This window comes from Leptodactylus fuscus, chromosome 3 (assembly GCF_031893055.1).
Source record: "Leptodactylus fuscus isolate aLepFus1 chromosome 3, aLepFus1.hap2, whole genome shotgun sequence".
Classification (NCBI taxonomy): domain Eukaryota; kingdom Metazoa; phylum Chordata; class Amphibia; order Anura; family Leptodactylidae; genus Leptodactylus; species Leptodactylus fuscus.
Genome location: NC_134267.1, coordinates 95651550 through 95676204, shown reverse-complemented (window position 1 = coordinate 95676204; position 24655 = coordinate 95651550). Strand labels below are relative to the sequence as shown.

The 24655-nt window shown below is 40.7% G+C and overlaps 1 protein-coding gene across 8 annotated transcripts in view; it reads right to left on the bottom strand.

Moving 5' to 3' along the window:
• Nucleotides 1-24655, bottom strand: part of LAMA2 (laminin subunit alpha 2) — a 593715-nt gene that overhangs the window by 387365 nt on the left and 181695 nt on the right. For all 8 annotated transcript variants that reach the window (XM_075268017.1, XM_075268020.1, XM_075268018.1 and 5 more), the window contains exons 5-9: nucleotides 20426-20605; nucleotides 12646-12735; nucleotides 11653-11770; nucleotides 3469-3647; nucleotides 2531-2630 (exon numbers count right to left, since the gene is read on the bottom strand). In XM_075268017.1, coding sequence (XP_075124118.1) covers nucleotides 2531-2630; nucleotides 3469-3647; nucleotides 11653-11770; nucleotides 12646-12735; nucleotides 20426-20605 — 667 coding nt within the window. The remainder of the gene's footprint in view (nucleotides 1-2530; nucleotides 2631-3468; nucleotides 3648-11652; nucleotides 11771-12645; nucleotides 12736-20425; nucleotides 20606-24655) is intronic.

The window sequence follows — 24655 nt, the reverse complement described above, 5'->3', positions numbered from 1 at the left end:
TATTCAGGTCTAGGGACTGGGATGGCCATTCCAGAACATTGTAATTGTTCCTCTGCATGAATTCCTGAGTCGATTTGGAGCGGTGTTTTGGATCATTGTCTTGATGAAATATCCATCCCCGGTGTAACTTCAACGTCGTCACTGATTCTTGAACATTATTCTCAAGAATCTGCTGATACTGAGTGGAACTTTAACAAGATTCCTGGTGCTGGCATTGGCCACACAGCCCCAAAGCATGATGGAACCTCCACCAAATTTTACAGTGGGTAGCAAGTGTTTTTCTTGGAATGCTGTTTTTTTGGACACCATGCATAACGCCTTTTTGTATGATCAAACAACTCAATCTTTGTTTCGTCATTCCACAGGACCTTCTTCCAAAATGAAGCTGGCTTGTCCAAATGTGCTTTTGCATACCTCAGGCGACTCTGTTTGTGGCGTACGTGCAGAATCGGCTTCTTTCTCATCACTCTCCCATACAGCTTCTCCTTGTGCAAAGTGCGCTGTATTGTTGACCGATGCACAGGGACACCATCTGCAGCAAGATGATGCTGTAGCTCTTTGGAGGTGGTCTGTGGATTGTCCTTGACTGTTCTCACCATTCTTCTTCTCTGCCTTTCTGATATTTTTCTTGGCCTGCCACTTCTGGGCTTAACAAGAACTGTCCCTGTGGTCTTCCATTTCCTTACTGTGTTCCCCACAGTGGAAACTGACAGGTTAAATCTCTGCAACAACTTTTTGTATCCTTCCCCTGAACAACTATGTTGAACAATCTTTGTTTTCAGATCATTAGAGAGCGGGCGGTCCATGCTCGGCGACCATCAAACTTAACTGAACTTGAATTGTTTTGTAAAGAGGAATGGTCCGAAATACCTTCATCCAGGATCCAGGAACTGATTAAAAGCTACAGGAAGCGACTAGAGGCTGTTATCTCTGCAAAAGGAGGATCTACTAAATATTAATGTTACTTTTCTGTTGAGGTGCCCATACTTTTGTATCGGTCAAATTTTGGTTTAATGCATATTGCACATTTTCTGTTAGTACAAAAAACCTCATTTCAATCCTGAAATATTACTGTGTCCATCAGTTATTAGATATATCAAACTGAAATGGCTGTTGCAAACACCAAAATATTTAGAACTAAAAATTATTAAGATTAATAGGGGTGCCCAGACTTTTTCATAGGACTGTATATAAAACTCAAAATCTGTAGTTGCCAGCTCTATACAAAGCCACAGTTCTCACCAGATTTAGGTGAAATTTGGCACGTCCCCTCTCCACCCACAGGAGAAGAATGCTGTGCATGTTACATATCACTGGTCTCCTGCCATTATGAGATTGGGGCCCCTGAAGTTAGGCCCCATATATATATAGAGAGAGAGACACAGCTGTCCAAAGAAAAGAAAGGAATTCCTCTTTTACAAATGAAGATAACTTCTGGAGTAAGAGGAAGGGGGCATCCTGGCAGGGAGGTGTGGGTATAAAAGACTTAAGAGACTATGATACCGTACAACTGTGGCATCAGCTAACAGAGCTGGGTGTGTCCAACTCCATCAACAGAGACCTTCCAAATTCCTGGAACTAAAGACTGTACTCTGTTTTTCAGGCCATTATTTTAAATCAGTTTGCATTTTGTGTCATTTGAAATATATATATATATATATATATATATATATATATAGAGAGAGAGAGAGAGAGAGAGAGAGATAGCACTGAACCCCTAGGGTATTAGGGTGCATTCACACTACGGAACGCCAGCGTGTATCACAGCCGTACACGCCGACGTTACAGCAGGGCTGCCGGACACTTCCCATTCATTTCTATGGGAGCCGGCATGCGAGCGCTCCCCATAGAAATGAATGGAAAAAAGCAGTCCATTCATTTCTATGGGGAGCGCTCGCATGCCGGCTCCCATAGAAATGAATGGGAAGTGTCCGGCAGCCCTGCTGTAACGCCGGCGTGTACGGCTGTGATACACGCTGGCGTTCCGTAGTGTGAATGCACCCTTACATTGTAAAATCTAAAGTTATTTTGTTTTGTTCTATGGACCCATTACTCGTTTTGCGGTGTGTTTGAGACTGTCAAGATAGTGGCGGTGGCATCATGTATTTGGGGTTCATGGACTGTGTTAGGATGTGATTTATGCTCAATTTGCAGCCTGAGTGAGGGGTAAGTGCAAGATTGAGTGAGTGAAGTTAGTCCATCCTGACAGCCGCACTTGCTTCATGTGCTAGGATGACCCGTACATGACACTTACAACATACATCACTAAATAACATGAGTTGTTTGAATTTATTTTAACCTTGGATAGTAAACTTGACAATACTTGTTGGTCTAGGGCAGTGAAGTTTCACATCAAGTTCACTGACTTTTGGCAATGGACATTTAATCTAACATCATGCTGGTCAGTATATATTGAATAGTTTGCGATATGACATTATTAACAAGGGGAATAATTATAGCGCATGGAATAATTAGTTTTATTTTAATTTTTTTTTTGCTTGTAGCACATATAATAGAGTTTAGTTGTTACCTTCAGTGACTTCTTTAATGTTCTTGACACATACATCATGTAATGAGCCTACTGGATCACAATTACATGGCCGACAAGGGTTTGGGTGATTTGGAAGCACCTAATAAAGCAATGAAAATGGTTAATTTATTTATATTTGGTTGTTCCAAAATCAAATAGCATAACATTTTAAAGATCTATGTGAGGTGGCAGCATTTAGTCAAATACTTTATTGCTTAATCTTACTAGGAAATAAAATATGAGGACTGAATGGAAAGTAATCTGCGGACATAAGGATTAGGCAATGCAAATCTTTGGCACCAAATAAGTAAGAAAATTAAAATATACAGATCAAAATATCCATATAAATAAAAAAAAAAAATCATTTTGTCTTTAATGAGGATCTGCCACCTCTCCTGACATGTCTGGTGAAGAATTTATTCCCACGCACAATATACTAATTCTGGATTTATCTTTTCTTTTACCTCTGTTGTGCAAGTTGCCAACTGGGTGCCACCAGTTTAGGATGTCCATACTCACGCTCATATTGCCCAGTGAGGGCTGTCTTGACAAGGAGAATGGTAAGACACATTAAATTTACAGGTCACATTAGAGAGATATGAGGAAAGATGATCTAGAATTGGTGTTTCATGGGAAATGCAAGTATTTACTAAAAATAGCCATGTAAGGAGAGATCACAAGTCTTTTTTAAATTTCTATAGTCTGTACAACTGTTGATAGTGTTGTAAATTCTAGGGTATGATGAGAAATCATACTGAACTTCAGAGGTCAAGGGTGAGAAAATACATTTAGATTATTTGCCTTGGACATCAATGACCTCATCCTGTCTATGGTATGGATATGTCTATAATGCTGTTTACTAGCTGTGCATTTATTTATTGTACAAAAAAATTGTTAATGGAATTACTAGTGAATATAGAATGTATTATATACTGTACCCATTGCGGTCGGTAAAAGCGATCGATACAGGTCTCGCAATTTACTCCAGCAGTATTCTGAGTACAGTTGACACAAACTCCCCCTCCAATGTATTTTCCATTAATATTCAAACTCAGATTCTTATTTGCAACTTCTTGATCGTAGTAGCATTCGCTTGTCTTCCCATGACAATTGCATGCTAAGAAGCAAGTAATGAAAATTAGGCAATTTACTGGATAGCTTTACAAGACTAGAAATGTACTAATAATTGCAAGTGGCGTTTTTATTGTCAAGTAAAATACAGTTTATTAAAAAACAAAATATTGTATTATTGTAGTGAATAGGATCGTTTTTAAAAAACAAAATATTGTATTATTGTAGTGAATAGGATCGTTTTTAAAATCCGATCTTTGATAATTAAGACAAATTCAATTGACTTGCATTGGGATCGGAATTGGGATTGGGATCGGGTTCAGATGGAAAATGATCGGAAATTGGATTTTAAAAATGATCCTGAAATTTCAAGATCAGCTCAACCTTAGTGATTATGTAATTTATATTAGAAATTTCACCGCATCTAATCTACAGTATACATACTCTTAAAACTCCTGTGGTGGAGTGTATTACAGGATCCACTTCTGGCTCTGCCTTCAATAGTGCTAAAATAGTGTTTCCATGCACTTTATATGCAATTCAAAGAGTTCCCCAACCTAAAAGGTACAGCGATTGGAAATGTGCACAATGTGTGAGGGAAGCATTATGGATACTCACCTAAGACACACAGTAGGTTGAATCTTAGGCCAGATTTACTGTATCTTTATTAAATGGTATGTTATCCTACTTTACATTATAAATATTATAGGTTGTATATATTGTTGTTTCAGGATTTATGTGCCAGAATCGAGATTTTATTTTTAAAGATATTTATTAGAGATGAGCGATTAGTTAAAAACTCGATATTCATTTCGAGTAGCCTCTCAATATTCGACTACTCGAATCGAATATCGAACCCTATTATAGTCTATGGGGAGAAAATGCTCGTTTCAGGGGTAGGCAACATTCGATCAAATTATACTTACCAAGTCCACGAGTGAGGGTCGGGCTGGATCCTCCGAGCAGTCTTCTCCTTGCAGCGTCCAGAGCGGACATGCGCAGTCGGCTCTGCCCAGGCCCGATGCCTGGCAGAGTGAATGAAGAGAAAGAAGACGCGGGGAAGCTGCACGGAGAAGACTTCTAAAGATAGGAGAAGAACCAGCGTTGATTGGCCGACTGTATAGCATTCGGCCAATCAATGCTGGTTCTGCATCAAACTTTTCCATTCGAACAGCGAGTGGTACTCGATCGAGTACGAGTATTTCGAATACCATAGTATTCGATCGAATACCTACTCGATCGAGTACTACTCGCTCATCTCTAGTAGGGAACCTTCGGCTTTCCAACTGTTGCAAAACTACAACTCCTAGCATGCATACTTGCACTGATGTTCTTGGAACTCCCATGGAAGTAAATGGAGCATGTTGGGAGTTGTAGTTTCACAGCAGCTGAGGAACGAAGGTTCTCTACCCCTGCCATAGACTATACTACTTCAAGCAGCACTTTTCTCTCTGCATGATTCGTGCAGACATCGCACGGAAAACACACGGATCCCATTATAATCTATGGGGTCCGTGTGTTTTCATTGCTCACCACTTTTTAATGCGTTTGGTATTTTTGGGGGGGTTCCCCAAGTGGACTCCATTAACGGAATACCGAACGCAAATGTGAACCAGGCCTAAACTGATTCATATAACTCACTCATGTTTGTAAAACACTATTTCTGGGAAAATGAAAACTTTGACTTCTTTTCTAAAACAATGCCTCAGCCTGTAGAACAGCGGAGGTAGCTTTAAGTACAAGTTTCACTTGTAGAACTTGTTCCAGTGTTCCAGTAGCTACTTATTTTGCTAAACTGTTATTACTGTATTGTATTACAACGCCAAAAGTTTTCCTTCAAACAAAAAAAATATACTTGTGTCTCCATAAGATCTACCAACAATGAAATAAAGCAACATATTTGTCTTTTACTTGAAGTCCACAATGTTTTTTTGTTCCCATCCCTTGTGATAGAGGTTACTTATTACTAGGAATAGCAGGGCTGCTCACTTATTATTGTACATTCTCCATTGTCGGGCAATCAGAAACATTTCAGCAACATTTATCCAGTAGGTTGTACTTCCTTTGTAATATTTTATTGCAGGGTTGGAGCACTTTGTGCACTATTTAACAACTGTTATTTAATAGTTCCTCCAATATACATTGGGTCTTGCAATGCCATTTTTCTTAATGCCTTTTTACTATTGTATTTGAACATAGCTTTAAAGATGGAACATAATAATATATATTTTTATATCACTGAGCAACATCATTTTTTTTCAAGTGCAAGTTGGGTTTTTCTCTATACTACATGTTCCTTTCTGTCTTGTTTCAGTTTAGAAGATGAAAGGTTCTAAGGTTGGGTGGATTGGCCTTTGAAGATGTTTGTCTTAGGATAGGTTAATATATAGATCACTGTCAATAATTTAATGCCATTATCATATTGCTCATATTCATTACTGGACTGTACCACTTACTAATTTAGCTTAAAACGTCATTCAATAAGAAAACATAACTAAAATTCTTTTTAAAAAAAATTCAATTAGGGAGTGTGGCTTACCACTGAGCTTTGAAGACGCACTGCCCAAGAGATTTTGCTGAGGTCTTGACTAAAACAAACTCTAACTTAATCGAACTCTACAAAAACTACCAATCATCAGGTGCTCCACTATCTGCTTGGGACCCGATAACCTGATACCTTTGTTCCCCCTGTAGAGTAGGACCACCCCTGGACCCTCTGGTACCCAATTCTTGTGCCTCACAGAGGACCTAGCCACACACTTACCCACCTAGAGTAATGGCACACCCTACCCGCAGCCTCCATCTACCTTCATTTTTCCTCTTGGACCAGATGTCAGCATTTTGACCCTCCCTGCATACCCTGGCCACAGAGCAAATAACCACAGGCTAACAGGGAGGACCGGCAAGTGCTCACTACGCCATCACAGTACAAGTCCTAACATTAGTGACTGCTGATGACCCAACATCACTCTGGCCAACAGCCTCTACAGTACTACTTCAGGTTATTCATCATACACATGAGGATACATGCTGTGTGACTGCTACTGCACCACTTGGCAGCGCAACTTTGCAACACCTATTAGATGCATAGCTGCCATATGGTGGCTGCCCCCCTTCCTTGTTCCCCTGTAGTGCCATCAGCCAAGTGCAAAAGACTGCTTGGAGGGCTCATATGCTTCTTCTCTAAAGACAACATCTGTCTCTCTCCTGCCTAGTGTCACACACATTGTACTACTAGACCACTGCAGAGGCTTCATCAACACCTCTGAAGTGCCCCTCACCTGCAGCAGATACCCTTCAGCCCTGCCATAATCAGGCAAGTATGCATCTCCCCTACCCCTGCAAAGTTCCATGGCTTCTTTAGCCACATCACGTTGCCAATCCATCTAGCTGAGTCTTCTGCGAGACCCCCGTGACAAGTTGGGAACTAACCCCATAGACCCCATTTTCAAAGTTACTACCACAGCAGCCATCTCCAGGTCTGATGCCTTCTAACAATATCTCCGTCTGGACTTCTTTGGACTCCTCGTATACTTCTAGCTGCTATTGGACATAACAGCACCAGACATGTACCTTTTTCCTTATACGCATCCACCAGGTCAGCATCCCTGGGAGTCCACCTCTTCAATTGCTCACAGCTACCATCCACTTCTACACCACATTTCTGCATGAAGAATAACACACCCTTTCCTTTGGTGGTCTGGCAAATTACGCACCAATGACTGACTAAATCATCAGTTCTCCCTGGAGGCTTCAACAAAATGAACTTGCCACACTAACCCTTCTGAACCATGGTGAAGGCGGGTGGAAGCCATCCACAGGATTCTCAATCTCTAGTAAAGTAGTCAAACCTTCAAGGGAAACTGGATAAATATCTCATGAAAAAACAAGCTACAACCCTAGCTAAAATGGCCACTGTGGTACGATGCTAGTCAGAAGATAAGGGCTAACTGGTCTCAGATGCAGACAGTGATGACTCAGCCCCATAGGGTGATCTGTCCCCTTTCATTCAACTTCTTTAAACAGGTGCTATTGAATGCTATCTCCCCAGTGATGAAGGATTTAGCAGATTTCAAGCAAGGCATACAGCATATTGGGCAAAGAGTTGAAAGCCTGGAGGCTGAACATACTTTATTGCTGAAATACAATGCAGTGGCTTCTCAGAGCTTTACCAGCTGCCAGGATCACATCAACCTCCTCTACAGGGTCCGGGAAGATCAAGAGAACAGATGGAAGACACCATCTACTCTGCAGGGATTTGTTCTCCCTACTTGGTAAGTGTATTTTATATTTGTCTACCATCTACCTTATCAGGTTAACCCTCCTTCCCCATGCTGGACTCTGGCTCTCCATGACACTGGTCTGTCTCCTACTGGCCAAGCACATCCCCACTCACAGCTGCTCAACTACTTTTTTTCCCTACCTCCACAACATATGGGATAAAATTAGATACCCCCGGGCCACATTTCTCCCAAATCCGGCCACAGCAGCTGAATTGAACATATGCTCATTCAACATGAGAAGTTGGAATGTGCCCCAGAAATGCTTTCAAAACCTTACTTATCTCCGCAAGCACATTTTAAAAAAGGGAAAATCCCCCGCCTCCCCACACAGAACACTATCTCATGGTTTTACAGCTCCAACACCAAATCAGCTGGGGTAGTAAGCATAACTGTCTCTAGACATGTTCCCTTTACCCTAAAAGCACAACTTTGTGACCCTGAAAGACTACATTTTTATTAAGGGATTACTTGGGAACACAGTCTACACCTTTGCTAACTTATACTCCCCTAACCAGCATCAGGTCCCATGTACCATCCAGACCCTAAACACTTCCAAAGATTAGAATCCCAAAGATTTCATGAAGGATGTTCTAGTGGCTGGTGGCAACCGTAATCTGCCTCTAAATCCTTTTCTAGACTGTTACGGCTCTTATAACACCTCCTTCAAGTGAAAACTCCTTTATTAAAACTCAAGAAGACCCCGGCTAACCTCTATCTGATCGACACCTGGTAGTTGACCCTCTACCCATGACTACACATAACAGAATTGACTATCTCTTTGTACAATAGAAATCTCTTGACCTAGTAATTGAAACATCTATAGATAATATTCTCCCTACCTGAGCATGGCCCCATATTACTTATAATTGCACTGCACGACATCCCTAAAGAGGACTGGTTCTGGAGGATAAACAGCATGTTACTAAGTGACCCGGCCCATCCACATAAGATCAATGTACTCCTACAGCAGTACATTACATTGACCACTACTGACAACATCTGAGATCCTATGCTCTGGGAAGTACAGAAAATCATTATTTGTGGAGAACTAATATCTCTAAGCACCTATGTTAAGAAAGTTGTAAAATTTGCTAAACGTAAGTGATTCCACCCATCCTTGACTATGTATGTGTTTCTTGGAGGAGTGTCCCACCTACTTTCCCCTCAAACTGTACCCAGCTTGTTGTATCATTTGCCTATGGCACTCTTTATCCCTCACCTGCTCGACCCATCACCCCCCCCCCCCGTTCCCTTTTCCTGATCAATACGAAACTGTATAAAAACTGTTGGCATACTTTGCGATGTCATCATCAAATGACTGTCTGTTGTCTGTTGTCATATTACTATTACATATTACATATTACTACCGATAGTGCTTTACCCGACTGTCTGTTGTCTGTTGTCATATTACTATTTTGTAATTTCTGTTACTTGCCTTTGTGAAATAAAGAGTTGATTAAAAAAAAAACACAGAGCACTCTTCATGAGCTCAGTCTAACAAGAGACAAAGTTGAGATGCAAGTTTTATGCACATTATGACAGAGGAGACAGGATTATGTCATGTTAGGTCATTATGTTATAACTTATCCACAATCAAAAATAAAAATCATTCATAAAAGGTTACTTACACTAACAAAATCATACATTTTATAACCTAGATCATCCCTCAGATACCTTCACCCCTACCACCAATACCGATAGATCGAATTTAATCTATTCCTTCCTCGGCTTTATTCATCAGCTGAAATTGGTGATGAAGACATTCTTTCCTTGCTGTTACCAGCTGAAGTACTGTCCACCATTATGACGAGGAAAATTCCAGGGCCAGATGGGCTTCCGATCAAGTACTATAAGATCTTCCAGTCAGTGCTGCTACCACACTTTACCTTTCTATGTAACTTCCCCTTAAAGGTCCACCAACTTTCTTCCCAATCTCTAGAAGCCTTTATCGCTATCAAATTTCGGAGAGTAAATATCTGAAACTCTCCTGCAGCTATAGGCCTATCTCCTTGCTGAATTCTAATCTTAAGTGATGGTTGAAAGCATTGGTCCTTGTTATTCTCACTACTTCCCCCACTTTTAGGAAAAGAACAGACCAGATTTATACAGACAGGGTGGGGACAACACATGGAGAGTTGTCAGACTAATTGAACATGCCAAATCAGCAAAGATCCCTCTTGTCCTGTTAAGCTGAAAAGGTCTTCATAGAGTCAACTGGTCCTTTCTCACTGCCACACTAAAAAGATTTGGAATCCCCGTTGCTTTCATAGACTATATACTAACTCTATACTGAAACCCCAGTACATGGATCAGAGTAAATGGCACACTCTTTAATCCCTTTCAGATCAGTAATGGGACAAGGCAAAGATGCCCTCCGTCTCCTACTCTCTTTATCATGGTCATGGAAACCCTAATACAGAAAATTAGACAAGACCATACGTTACACAATATCACAGTGGGAGATTTCACCCACAAAACCGCAACATTTGCTGCCAATTTAATAGTCCTTATCACCAATCCCGTACACCTGATACCCCTACCATCTAACTGAACTATTCACAACCTTTGGTTTGGTCTCAAATTTCAAAATAAACTTTAGCGAGTTGTGAACATCATGGAAAAAAAATCCACAGTGTTTTACTTAAAGAGGACCTTTCATCAGATTGGGCACAGGCAGTTCTATATACTGCTGGAAAGCTGACAGTGCGCTGAATTCAGTGCACTGTCGGCTCTCCCAATCTGTGCACCAGGTAAAGCGCCATCGGTCCCAGTACAGTAGCGCTTTACAGTCAGAAGGGCATTTCTGACACTCTGTCAGGAACGTCCTTCTGCCCCGCAGAGCCTATCGCGCTGCACAGTGTGAGCGGGGAGGAACGCCCCCTCCCTCTGCTCACACAGCTCGTCCATAGACAAGTATTATCAGGAGAGGGAGGGGGGAGTTCCTCCCCGCTCCTCAGTACAGCGCGATATGCAGAAGTACAGCGCTGCTGGGCAGAAGAGTGTCCCTGGCTAACTGTCGGAAATGCCCTTCTGACTGTAAAGTGCTACGGTACCGGGACCGATAGTGCTTTACCCGGGGCACAGATTGGGAAAGCCGACAGTTATATAGCAGTATATAGAAATGCCTGTGCCCAGTCTGATGAAAGGTCCTCTTTAAAAAAAAAACCCTCTCCCTACCACTGGCCCCAGACAAGTACACATTCCTTTAAATATTTTTCATGACTAGGATGTAAAAACCTGCTAGAAACTTACAGTAAATTCTCCTCAGACTATATACCTATTATGCACACTTTTCATTTGGCTGCCCAGATCCTTCTTTGACAAAGTGAGGTGAATGGTCACTACTTTCCTGTGTCATCAGAAATGCCCTAGGATCAAATAATCCCAGCTCCTGTAGCCACCTATTTGTAATGGTGTCATAGTAAGGATGGCATGTCAGCAATACCTGCATTCGAGTTTCAGGAGCAAACAGAAGCAAAAATTACAAAGTGGTCACCTCTGGTAGCAAGGCCTGTTACTAGGCCAACTTCCAAGGTTTGATGGACTTCCTATTCCATAGTGAATAATTACAATTTGATGTGAACTACTGTGGATCAGGTAAATATTCTGTATTATTTAAATACAATTACATTATGTCTCATGTATTAACTAGGTTTTATTACATTCTTACAATACTGTAAACAACAATTTCACCAGAAGAGACCATTGAAAGACATAGACTAAGAATATTACCCACGACAATACAGGACATTAGTATTATACACTTACGTTCACATTCATGCTTTGTGAGAAAAGTTCCAGCACGCCAAGGCTTTTGGTGGAACCCAGGGCAGCATCTTTCACAGCTGGCACCACATGTATTGTGCTCACATTCACATGAAGATGTCTTAACATAAAAGCAAATCAGCATGTTAAAATATCGAAAGAAAACAACCAAGACTAGCTAAGAAAGCTGAAACATTCTGCAGGTGTCACGCTAAAAATACTTATCAATTCTTAAGGAAAAAACAAATATAAAATTAACTACAGTGGCAGAATTTTTTTTATTTTTTTTTCTTAAAAGGCTTCTTAGCAAGTGCTAAAAATTGTGCATAGCGTGTTAATCGAATAGAAACATTGGCATGTTATGACTAAATTTTTACATTAAAGGAGCATTCCCATCTTGGTATACAGCCTGTACTTACACCATAAATGTGCAGTTGATGGGAGCCCCTAATCTTTGGGAGTTCCAAAATATCTGTGGTGAGATAGGGTCAGAGAATAGGGTCTTAAGATATTGTGTGGGATTATACTACCATACAGACAGGACTCGTATCTATAGGACTTTTATGGCATATCTGATGTCACTTTAAGTTAAGCTATTTTTTTAACCTTTTGTTTTAACTGTAGTGATGGTCATATTAATAACTAGTGGATCGCATAATAATAATCTTACACCAGCTTTCTTCCATTTAATTTTTTTTTTTTACTCTAACTGGTCCAAAATTCTGCGGAGATCAATTTCTCAATATGTTAATAGGGGTTGAAGCTCCATTAAAGTGAACTAGATCAGCAATACCTTTTGTGCAAATAAAGTCCTTTAAATTTGATCTAACTTTCTGAATGTAAAAAAACCCACAATATTTTCTGCCTAAAAATACAGCATTGCACTTTACATTATACATCTGTAGAGAGTGTTAAGTAGGACATAAAGCATAGAGGAACAACATTATTATTATTGCTGATATTAAGTAGTATATTTTATTATACTAATTTACTTACATTAGTCTTTGGATCCCACGGACAAGCCCTCGCATGACCATAGCAGATGCACATGCCGCCCACAGAAATATCTTTTATAGAGTAGAAGTACTGAAAATAAAATAAATCCAGTTGCTTAGTAAACAACATATGCTACTGTATGACTTAATTTACTTTAATGTTCTACTTTTATCGTGCATCACTACTAATGCACATGAGAAAACAGTAAGATATGATCTGTGGGCTGAAAATTCTTTAAAAACGTGACCTTAGTTATTACCAAACTAAATATGTGAAAATACAGAGCAGTGGTCAAGTTTGATCATTATATTTCATTCTTCAATTACAATTTTGGTGTCATTGTGCTGACCATTGCGACAAAGGTACAAGAAAAGAGGAAGTGCCGCCATGTTGACTGCTAATTTTGAATCTCAGAAGCTGACAGTTTCTCTCCAATAACCAATATGGCAGCACTTCCTGTTACTTCCCGGCAAATAGATATGGGTATGATTCTTACAGAAACACTATACTGTACTCAATGTATATAAAGAATTATATATTTGTATCTCCAAGTGACCTGGAGCCTTGATGTCTGATTATGCAAATATAATACCCTGGACAGAAGATGGAAGACATATTCAGGCAAACATACAGAGGAAGAGAAGCAGATAAATTGTGATGACCCTGTTGTGCTGGAGCTTTGGAAGGTTGAATGTAGTATCAATAAATTCCATCAGTAATGTGGATCAGTGAACCTGTTCTTGAGGACTGATTTATTACCATTTATTCTGCCTGCCCTTTATATGCTCCTCATTCACATCACACAGTACAGTGACAAATACACAAAGCTTCCACTGAGACAGAACTGTAATCATCCAGTTAAATGCCCGGCTCAACATCAAACAAATCAAAAGAAGCTTTATTTGTAGTGATGGATTTTCAGGCGGAACTGTAATGCATTTTGATATTCTCCCATATTCAGACAAAAGCTACTGGCTGGTGTAATAAACTGTCTAAATTTCAGTTCTGTATAGAAGACTACCATTTATATTCTCCCTTTTTGTGTTTCCCTCATATGGAGCAGTAATTAACTTTGAGATATAATAATCCCACCCCACTTTATACTTTATATGCTGATATCGTATATTGACTTTTATAAATACCTCTGATGCTGATGGTGGGAGCTCGGCCTCATATTCTTACCTAAGCATAGACCATGTACAAAACCTGTGACACCACATCATAGGTGCTACTTGTGAGGATGGCAAGGCCCTGTCCACTGGGTTCTAAAACCTGGTGCATAGAGCAAGGCCGAGCAGTCCGGCAATGGAGCAGTAAGAGGAACAGTCAGTGAAAGTATAGAAGAGGAGCAAAGAATTGTGCACAATAGCAGGGCCAGTGGAAACAGCAGAAGAGGAGACTATAAGAAGAATCCGGATGAAAGGAAGAAGAGACCACCATAGGAGTAAAATAACAATACACAAGAACCTCCAAGCGGAATGAAGTGTAGAGGTCAGACAAACAGCCATATAGGAGACTATAAGAAGAGTCTGGATGAAAGGAAGAAGAGACCACCACAGGAGTGAAATGACAACGCACAAGAACTACCAAGCGGAGAGAAGAATAGAGGTTAGAGAAACAGCCATTGGAAAGCAATAGAGAGGAAAAGTGAATAATGAAACTCCTAACAACTAAGATTGTTATTAGGCCAGTAAGTCTATGTACGGACTGAAAATAGACCACCAAGCAAGATATACCACAATGATACTAGCCAATAGATTATAATATACTTTACAGTTTTAAGAATCAGTCAATGCATAACAATATACAGCTTCCAGAGACAGTAAGAGACACATGTTCAAGTCGGTCAGTGGGATACAATATACTGCAGCATGACAAGTCAGGACATTACAATATTCAGACACAAGGTCCAAACAGAGGATTAAAATATACTATTATGCCTTTCCAAAGCCTTAGCTATTTCATTTTTCCATTCACAGAGGCGAGTAGGAGTTTTTTTTGTTATAGTATAATTTAATATTCCATACAATGTACTGAGCAGATAAAAAAGATCAGAATGATGGGAAATTAGGAAAAAAATACATGTGCCTAATTTTCTTATGAATTTAGTTTTTATGTTGTTTATTGTGAGCAAAAATGACATGTTATCTGTATTCTATGGTTTGGTACCATCATGGCACTAAGAAAATCATAAAGTTTTATGTTTTTACACCTTTAGGGTGAGTTCACACGATGTCTTTTGGCTCGTAATCTTGCACGTGAATTTGCGGCCGCAAAATAGCACCGTGTATAACGATCCCGGCTCCCATTGAAATCAATGGGAGCGAATACGGCCCGCAAAAGCTCCCGCAGCATAGACATGCCAGATTACGAGCCAAAAGACATCGTATGAACTCACCCTTACAGAAATTCCAAACTTCCAAAAAATTTCTTTGCGTTGCCATAACTGTTTTCTCATAACTACACATATCAGAAAAGAAGACAAAAAAATCAATTTCCATCCCATATTTTCTTTGCTCACTTTTGACTGGATTTACAGTATAATTGTTCATTTGTTAACTTAGCTGAGAATCCCAAGGTGCGGCTCCAACAGAGCTGAGTATCCCAAGATGCGGCTCCAACAGAGCTCAGAATCCCAAGGTGCGGCTCCAACAGAGCTGAGTATCCCAAGGTGCGGCTCCAACAGAGCTGAGTATTCCAAGGTGCGGCTCCAACAGAGCTGAGTATGCCAAGGTGCGGTTCCAACATAGCTGAGTATCCCAAGCTGTGGCTCCAACAGAGCTGAGTATCCCAAGGTGCGGTTTGAATAGAGCTGAGTGTCTCAAGGTGCGGCTCCAACAGAACTGAGTATCCCAAGGTGCGGTTCCAACATAGTTGAGTATCTCAAGGTGTGGCTCCAACAGAGCTGAGTATCCCAAGGTGTGGCTCAAACAGAGCTGTGTCCCAAGGTGCGGCTCCAACAGAGCTGAGTATCCCAAGGTGCGGCTCCAACAGAGCTGAGTATCCCAAGGTGTGGCTCGAATGGTTTAACCTCATTAGTGTGAGGCTGAAATAGGCACGTGGTAAAAACCTCTAACGGCTAGTTCACACTGAGTTTTTTGGCCGCAGATTTTGACATGGAATCTGCCTCAAAATCCACTGCCAAAAACGTCTCCCATTGACTTCAATAGGAGCCACTTGCTTCTTTTTTCCATTAGCTACAGTAGTAGCGGAAAAAAGTAGTGACATGCCCTACCTGCAGATTCGGCGGCTGAATCAGCTGCAGCGTCCGCGGCTTGAGACATGCTCCTGTGTAGGCCCACTCAATCAGGCCTACACAGGAGCAGGATACTGCGATGGAATGTCGATGCTGCATTGGCATTCTGTCGCGGTGAACGTCGCAGAATGTTCACACAATGGAAAAGATTTCTGCCACCTTTTCCGCCATGTGAACATACCCTTAAAGATATACTTTAATATACTTACAATGCATTACAAGGATACGCAGTCTTACAAAATGAAACTTGTTCAATAAATTATCTTGGAGCTGAAAACCATGCAATACAATACTGACAGGATCCACCAATGGAAACAATCAGAGGATAAGGCCTAGACAGCAAGTGATTACAGAAAAATATTTTTGTTGGCATCATATTAGGAATTTGTGAATGACTGTCTGGTAGTATTTACATGTAGCTGTATGGTGGGCAACCAGAATGAATTTTACAGGTGAACTCCACACACCCCAGTCTGACACTGTCTGCAACACATCTGCCACGTGTGAACATATCCTCCGTAATGCAGGGTTCTATCACTTGGGTCCCATCTGTAGAAATCAATGGTCTGACACAACAACTATACACAATAAGGAAATTGTATTAGATGACACGACAGTCAACAAATCTCATATTTAATAACTTACTAGGATTAAACTATTTTGGTTTCCATAGCAACATCTTTTCTCCTTTTTGAGGCTGATGTTAGGAGAAACTGACCAGGCATTCTGGCTTTTTTCTGAAGAGCTCTCACTTGTTTAGTAAACTTCCCCTTTGATAACTGTCAGAGAGGAATCATGAGTAATAGTCGTAATTGCTCCTCTGTAGTTAGAAGAAACCTTTGCCTTTTCTGTTCTCACATTAAAGCCTGTCAGATTCTGTCTAGTGTTCCAGCAAGACAACATGAAAAACTATGGACAGTTATAGTTGTTGAGAATGTAGAATACAATTTTGTTGAATTACGCTTGATGTTTTTATTTTGGTGCTATGTTTTCCTAATGTGCCCATTTGCTACTATTTGGTATTGTGCGCGTTTTTTTTAATCAAAATAATAACTAAACTGATAATATAATAGTGCGATTTTTTTTATTTTGTTGCATTTCAATGCACTGTTGTGTGTTGGCTTATGTAAACCGTCTGTCTGTTCTTGGTCTGGCTCTGATAAATGACTTTATATGTCAGGATGGCATTCTATTCTGTCATCAGTCAGTTCATCTCCAAACATTCATTTTTAATTCTGCTTAATAGCATAGATTCCTGATTGTGTTACTTAGCATGGGTCTTCTCTTACAGTATTTCTTGGTATCCTTCTCTAGTCATTGAAAATTGCTATATCATTCCATAGGTTATTCTGTGAGATGAGAAAAACTGACATTAAAGGGGTATTCCCATGTCCATTGCTCACCAGTCTTTGCTGCTGCAAAGACTTCTTTCTTCCTGGTTTTTGACGTCAATTGGTGGGCGGGATTTCATATGCAAAGATATACTGTCCGACTACCTCCAGTTTAACTCAGCCCCCAAATTAGCGTGTAGCTCCGCCCATCACATATCATGATCCTATGGGACGACTGAAGGGCCTATAATGTCATCAAAGGTCCTATAACACTTGGATTTAGCTTGTTCTATATATCCTAGTGGGCTAAGGGACCAGGTCCTTCTATCCACTAGCTTTTAGCCTGCTCTATATAAGAAAGCTAAATCCTAGTGAGCAGAGGGACCAGGTCCCACTAGGATTTAGACTGTTTTATATAAGAAAGCAACACTCATTTCCCCCCTCCTTTATCTGAGAGCAGGAAGCTAGGTCACAGGGCACAGACACAGGAAAAGCTACAGAAACAGGCTCGCTCCTGTGCACTTAGCCCCTCCTCCCTCCCCCCCTGAGAGCAGGCAGCTACCTCACTTGACATTTGAGCAGATAATCCCAAGGGCCATAGAAACACAGTGTCAACAATGAAGTGAATAAATTAAGATAGTGGACAAACAAAGCAGTTTTGCTGAAACAGTGTATTTAGGAAAAGTCTTAAATCCACATTAACAAGCAGTATAAATAAGATCCTTGTTATGGGACAATCCCTTTAAATAATGTTAGCATAAAACCACCCTAATATATTTATAATTTAGGGACTTATTATTATTATTATTATTATTATTATTATTATTATTATTATTTGCATTTATTTTTTATGTATCTGTTTACATATTTGATTTGGGAAGATCGATCCTCCCAGCAGTCATATGTGTACCGATCACAGTGATCTAAAGTCCATTAGATCATGTTTGATAATGATCTGTTTGCATAGGCCTCCTGGGAGGATCCAGATCACATTTCTCTCTCAGCATGTCCCGCTACTACATATTATTATTTCAGGCCGCGTTCACATCTGCGTTCGGCAAATCCGTTTGAAATCAGTATTTGACATCTTCAAAAACTAATTTCAAGCAGTCCAGATTAAAACTGTGTCAGTGTGTAATCAGTTTTTGACCAATAAGGTTTTTTTCTTCCCCCTTTCATTCTGAGAATGTGCAAAATGGTCACAAACCGATTGCTATCAGTATGTAATCAGTATATAATCCATTTGTAACCATTTACCACAGACCTCAATGTTAAAAAAAAAAATAAATGAATTGGTTGCTGTCCGTCTGGAATCTTTATTTTTAGGCCTGGTTCACATCTGTGTGTGGTATTCCACTCGGGGAGTCCGCTTGGGGACCCCCCAAATGGAATTCCAAACGCATAGACTAATGGTGAGCATTTAAAGCATACGGACCCTATAGACTATAATGGGTTCCATGTGTTTTCCCCACGAGTCATGCAGAGAGAAAAGTACTTCATGAACTACTTTCCTCTCCTCATGATTCGTGCGGACACCGCACGGAAAACACACGGATCCAGTTATAGTCTATGGGGTCCATGCGCTTTCAGTGCTGAAGGCGGACTCCCAAGCGGACTCCTCGAACGGAATACCGAACGCAGATGAGAACTGGGCCTTAATTCGGAGATAAAGGCTTTCACGTTCTACTTTTCTCTCCGCACAAAAAAAACTGGAACCAGACAGAAATGACACAAACTGATACATATGGATTACTTTTAAAACCCATTTAAATCAATGACTTTTAATCCAGACAGTTTGAAATCAGTTTTTGAAGATGTCAAATACTGATTTCGAATGGAAGTGAACCGGGCCTTAGTTTATTGCACCACAGCAGAGTCGGCCTGACACAGTATCAGCCCAAACCACTTACTAGAAGAGTGTTCTGCGGCATGGACTGCTGTTTCATAAAGGATTGTAGATTTATATCTGGGCCGCAAAGGGCATCTGGATTTAAGATGTAGATTTAGATTGGCTCTGGTAGGGACTTAAATGTGCCATATGTGTCACATAAAACATACAGTATATTATAGTACTCTGTTTACATAACAATAGTTAAAATGCTAATAAAGGCTTCCGTGTTTACTGTAGTCTACTGTACATGTTGCTGTCATATACGCGTGCTTGTTTCAGCGCCCCCTTTAAAAAGATTAAAGCTATCCCGGACTGCTATAATGTTTATTGAAAAGCTAAACAAAAATGCATAGCCTAGCGAAGCTGTGGTTATAGGAAATCTACATTAATTTGATGTTGATGCGATTTAGTCTGTATCTACATACATTTCCAAATAAACTACACTAGAAATGTAAAAACAAACAAACAAAAAATTAACACATTTCTTTTGTTGTCAGTAGGTGTCATTCAATTATGCTCTGATATTGTCCATTGCATCCTAATGAATAATCCCCTAACACTGATACATTTAAAGGATCAGATCAGAAACTTCCATTAATTCAAACCCCAGAGACTTTAATATTTTACTATAGCAATTTCAAAGAATATTTTAAAATATAATTATTCAGAGATCACCTTACCTGAACCTCTGCCGAGTTCTGTGTGAAGGCTGAGCTTCATTTTTTAATGATTCCCACAGAGCTGCAGTTGCAGCCAATTATACAATGACATGTATCTATCTAGCTTATATATATTTTACTATGTGGTTTTCTTACTTAAATCTCAAATACTTAATACAATAGGTTTTTTTTGCTGTGATCATCTATTGTTAGTTTAGCTGGCCATACCATAGCTTTCAGCCAAACACACAGTAAGCTAACAACTATTGCTCCCGACTATATACATTTCCCCATACATGGTTTGGCCAAGCATGTGTTTATTCTCAATGTGGAAAGTGGAGTAAGACGTCTCTGTTAATTGCCAATCTCCCAGGGCAATAAAGGATAGGCATAACAAGATATGGCATGCCCAATCTTTTCTTACCCAGCATCAACGATCATACACATAACTACATAAGATAATTTAAAATTATTCCTTATTGGTCCTACTGAAATCAATGGATTCAGACTGTTTCATATGTGCAAGGAAGGAGTAAGGATTGACTAATCGGTTGCATATAGGTAGTTAAGCAAAGATAGTTAATACAGAAAGACTTTCAATTTCACAAAAAAGCAATTTTAATGACACATTAATTTCACTTACCCTTCTTGTGACAATTGGATCTATATCTTTAGGATCACTATGGGCTAACATCATTAAATCAGCATTTAGGGTACGAATCCTCTGTAGTCTCAGTCGAATGAAGCGAGCTGATGTAAATTCTAAGAGTGCTGGGGAGGGATCCTCAGCACTTGGTCTCCCATTAATGAGAGACATGTGAATCTAGTAAAAGAAGAAATAAGAATGGTTGATTTCATGATAATACAATTGAAATAAAAAATAAATAATAAAAGCTTATGAAACTCTTACGTTGGATAGTAAGATACTTTGGAATGATCTCAAAAGAAGACATGTCACTTTTTGGAAAAACTTATGTAGTCATAAGATACCACTATGCTAATCCATATACATATAATTAGGAGAATTAAAAAATCCCTTCTCTAATTTACTGATAAAAGCGCTGGCCCTTTAAGAGGTGGGCTCATGTCAATTCTAGTGCCACAGGAGCTGCAGTGAAATTTTGACTGCATTCTTCCTGCTTCTAAGCTTTGAGGGACCACTATTATGGGTAGGTTGTGCATTTGTTTATTCTCTGCCGCTGTCTGCCTACTTCATACTAGGTTGTGTAATATTGGCAGCAATATGTAATATGGAGCAGCTAGGGGAACCTGGTGTGCTATGACCTCTAACCCTAGCTCAATTTATGTTCAATTGCACCAGTTTTACCAGAAATTTTATTCTAGCCCCACTGCATCTGCCACCCTGGAGATTGCCTCCTTTCTCTGCTGTCTTCACCTCCCTTCTGTTTCCTCTTCCCAGGCAGTCATCCTTGATAGCCCTGTAACTAGGAAGGAATTTGATGTTGCCATTGATACCCTTAAAAATGGCAATGACCTGATGACATCTCCTCCCTGTATTATTAAAAAGCTAAAAGTATCCTCTCCCCAGTGCCGCACATCCCATGAGGCGACCTGAAGCGACCGCTTCAGGTGGCGCTATGCCAGGGCCCCGGGGAGGGCGGCATTTTTGCTGACCTAAGCCAGTCCAGGACAAGCTTTCCTGGACTGGCTTAGGGTCACCATCACTGAGCTGTGGATTAGGGAGGCCACTGGAGCAGCGCTGCTCCAGTGGCTGCCCGTCACGCTCAGGCAGAGAGCAGGTCCTCTCCCTGCCTGCTCTCTGTCTGCTAAAGATGATCGCTCCGCTCGGCCCCGCCCCCACCTCGGGGGGGGGGGAGGCGGCTTTCTGACGTCCACTTCAGGCGGCAGAAAGCCATGGTTCACCCCTGCCTCTCCCCACAGTTATTCCTAAGCCCAAAAAGATGTTACCACTGATAATAATAGACCCATTTCGCTTTTAAATTTAGACATAAAGTAAAATGAGATTAAACAAAAAAATTTTTTAATTTAGACAAGGTTATTTTTCTCCATCCTCACCACCATACAGTCCGGCCAGGTGGGATTTATTCCCGATAGAAAGGCCTCTGATAATATCAGAACTCTGTAATATTGTCCATTGGACCAATTCCCATTGTAAACTCCTTTAATAGCTAGCTTTATACATTCAAGAGGCCTTTGAAAGCCTCTCCTGGAGCTACATAGCTCTAGTTTTAAAATACATTGGCATCACCGGCCACTGTCAGAGATCCCTTCACACAGTCTCTTGCGACCCCATAACATGTTTAAAACTCCCTAGAGATTCCCCAACACCTATTCAAATTCAACATGATACTCAGAAGGAGTGTCCCCTGTATCTTGCCTTGGCTGTCCTAGCCATAGAGCCATGATGATAAGCTAGAATTTATGGTAGCCTGGAAACAAGACCTTGATTCAACCCTCACATCAGCTCAGTGGATTGACTGTTGCATGTCTATTAGCAAAGGCAGTTAGCAGATCACCCTTATGGAACCATTTTTAAAGATCCTTCATAGGACTTACTTGGTCCCTCATAGCTTACATATCTGTTACCCTACAGTCTCGTCCCTCTATTTTAGAAGCTGAAATGCCTTGGGCACTACTTTCCATATTTGGTGGTCCTGCCCTCATGCCTGTCACTTTGGGTGGCCATTCATAGAATGGCACAATGGTTTTTTGAACAGTCATTCCCATTGTCAACTTCCATTTTTCTTCTTAACTTTAAGCCCCCTAGCCTCAAATAATCTCACTTCAAATTATTTCAATATATTCTGATGGCAGCCCGAGTCCACATTGTCTTCAGTTGGAAGAGTTCTTTCCTCTCATTAACTAATATTATTTGGCAAATTGACACTGTAATGCTTCATAAAAAATTAGTGCCACTATCTCTGATACCCGCCTGCTCTTTGATAAAGTTTGGGTGCACTAGATCAGGCGTAACTACCGGGGCAGCAGTGGTATCAGCTGCCACAGGGCCTCTGACAATAGGGGCCTGGGGAAAGCCGCTACCGCTGCGTTTTTTTTTTTTTTTTTTGTAATAGGCCGTGACTGACTGGAGTTACTCCAGATGGTAACAGGACCTATTTACTTACCGATCCTGGCAGGGGCAGAGATCGGTAAGTGATGCCACGGGCCCCACAAACACTATTATTATACTATATAATTATATTACTGATCACTGTTACTTACCTCTCCGGGATCTAGACAGGCTTCAGGTCTACTTGTGTGGGGCATGCATCCTGGGTTAAGTGACATCTCGGACGTCATTAAGGATGGCCGACACTGCTGAGGAGTGCAGTGGAGCCAGGGAGAGGTAAGTAATAGAGATGAGCGAACAGTGTTCTATCGAACTCATGTTCGATCGGATATTAGGCTGTTCGGCATGTTCGAATCGAATCGAACACCGCGTGGTAAAGTGCGCCATTACTCGATTCCCCTCCCACCTTCCCTGGCGCCTTTTTTGCTCCAATAACAGCGCAGGGTAGGTGGGACAGGAACTACGACACCGGTGACGTTGAAAAAAGTAGGCAAAACCCATTGGCTGCCGAAAACATGTGACCTCTAATTTAAAAGAACAGCGACGCCCAGCTTCGCGTCATTCTGAGCTTGCAATTCACCGAGGACGGAGGTTTCCGTCCAGCTAGCTAGGGCTTAGATTCTGGGTAGGCAGGGACAGGCTAGGATAGGAAGGAGAAGACAACCAACAGCTCTTATAAGAGCTAAATTCCAGGGAGAAGCTTGTCAGTGTAACGTGGCACTGACGGGCTCAATCGCCGCAACCCAGCTTTCCCAGGATCCTGAATGGAATACACTGTCAGTGTATTCCCGTATACCCGATATATACCCCGATACCCGTTCCAACGGTGTGCCCCCCCACCTTCACCCCAGAAATACCCTGCAAGTCCCCTAGCAATAGAATTGGGGCTATATACACCCACAATTTTTACTACTGGTATACAGTGCCATTGTCTGACTGGGAATTCAAAGAATATATTGGGAATACAAATACCCTCATTTCTTGCTACTGCCATATAGTGCCAGTGTCTGACTGGGAATTCAAAGAATATATTGGGGTTACGTGCACCCACAATTTTTACTACTGGTATACAGTGCCATTGTCTGACTGGGAATTCAAAGAATATATTGGGAATACAAATACCCTCATTTCTTGCTACTGCCATATAGTGCCAGTGTCTGACTGGGAATTCAAAGAATATATTGGGGTTACGTGCACCCACAATTTTTACTACTGGTATACAGTGCCATTGTCTGACTGGGAATTCAAAGAATATATTGGGGTTATAAATACCCTCATTTCTTGCTACTGCCATATAGTGCCAGTTTCTGACTGGTAATTCAAAGAATATATTGGGGTTACGTGCACCCACAATTTTTACTACTGGTATACAGTGCCATTGTCTGACTGGGAATTCAAAGAATATATTGGGGTTATAAATACCCTCATTTCTTGCTACTGCCATATAGTGCCAGTTTCTGACTGGTAATTCAAAGAATATATTGGGGTTACGTGCACCCACAATTTTTACTACTGGTATACAGTGCCATTGTCTGACTGGGAATTCAAAGAATATATTGGGGTTATAAATACCCTCATTTCTTGCTACTGCCATATAGTGCCAGTTTCTGACTGGTAATTCAAAGAATATATTGGGGTTACGTGCACCCACAATTTTTACTACTGGTATACAGTGCCATTGTCTGACTGGGAATTCAAAGAGTATATTGGGAATACAAATACCCTCATTTCTTGCTACTGCCATATAGTGCCAGTTTCTGACTGGGAATTCAAAGAATATATTGGGGTTACGTGCACCCACAATTTTTACTACTGGTATAC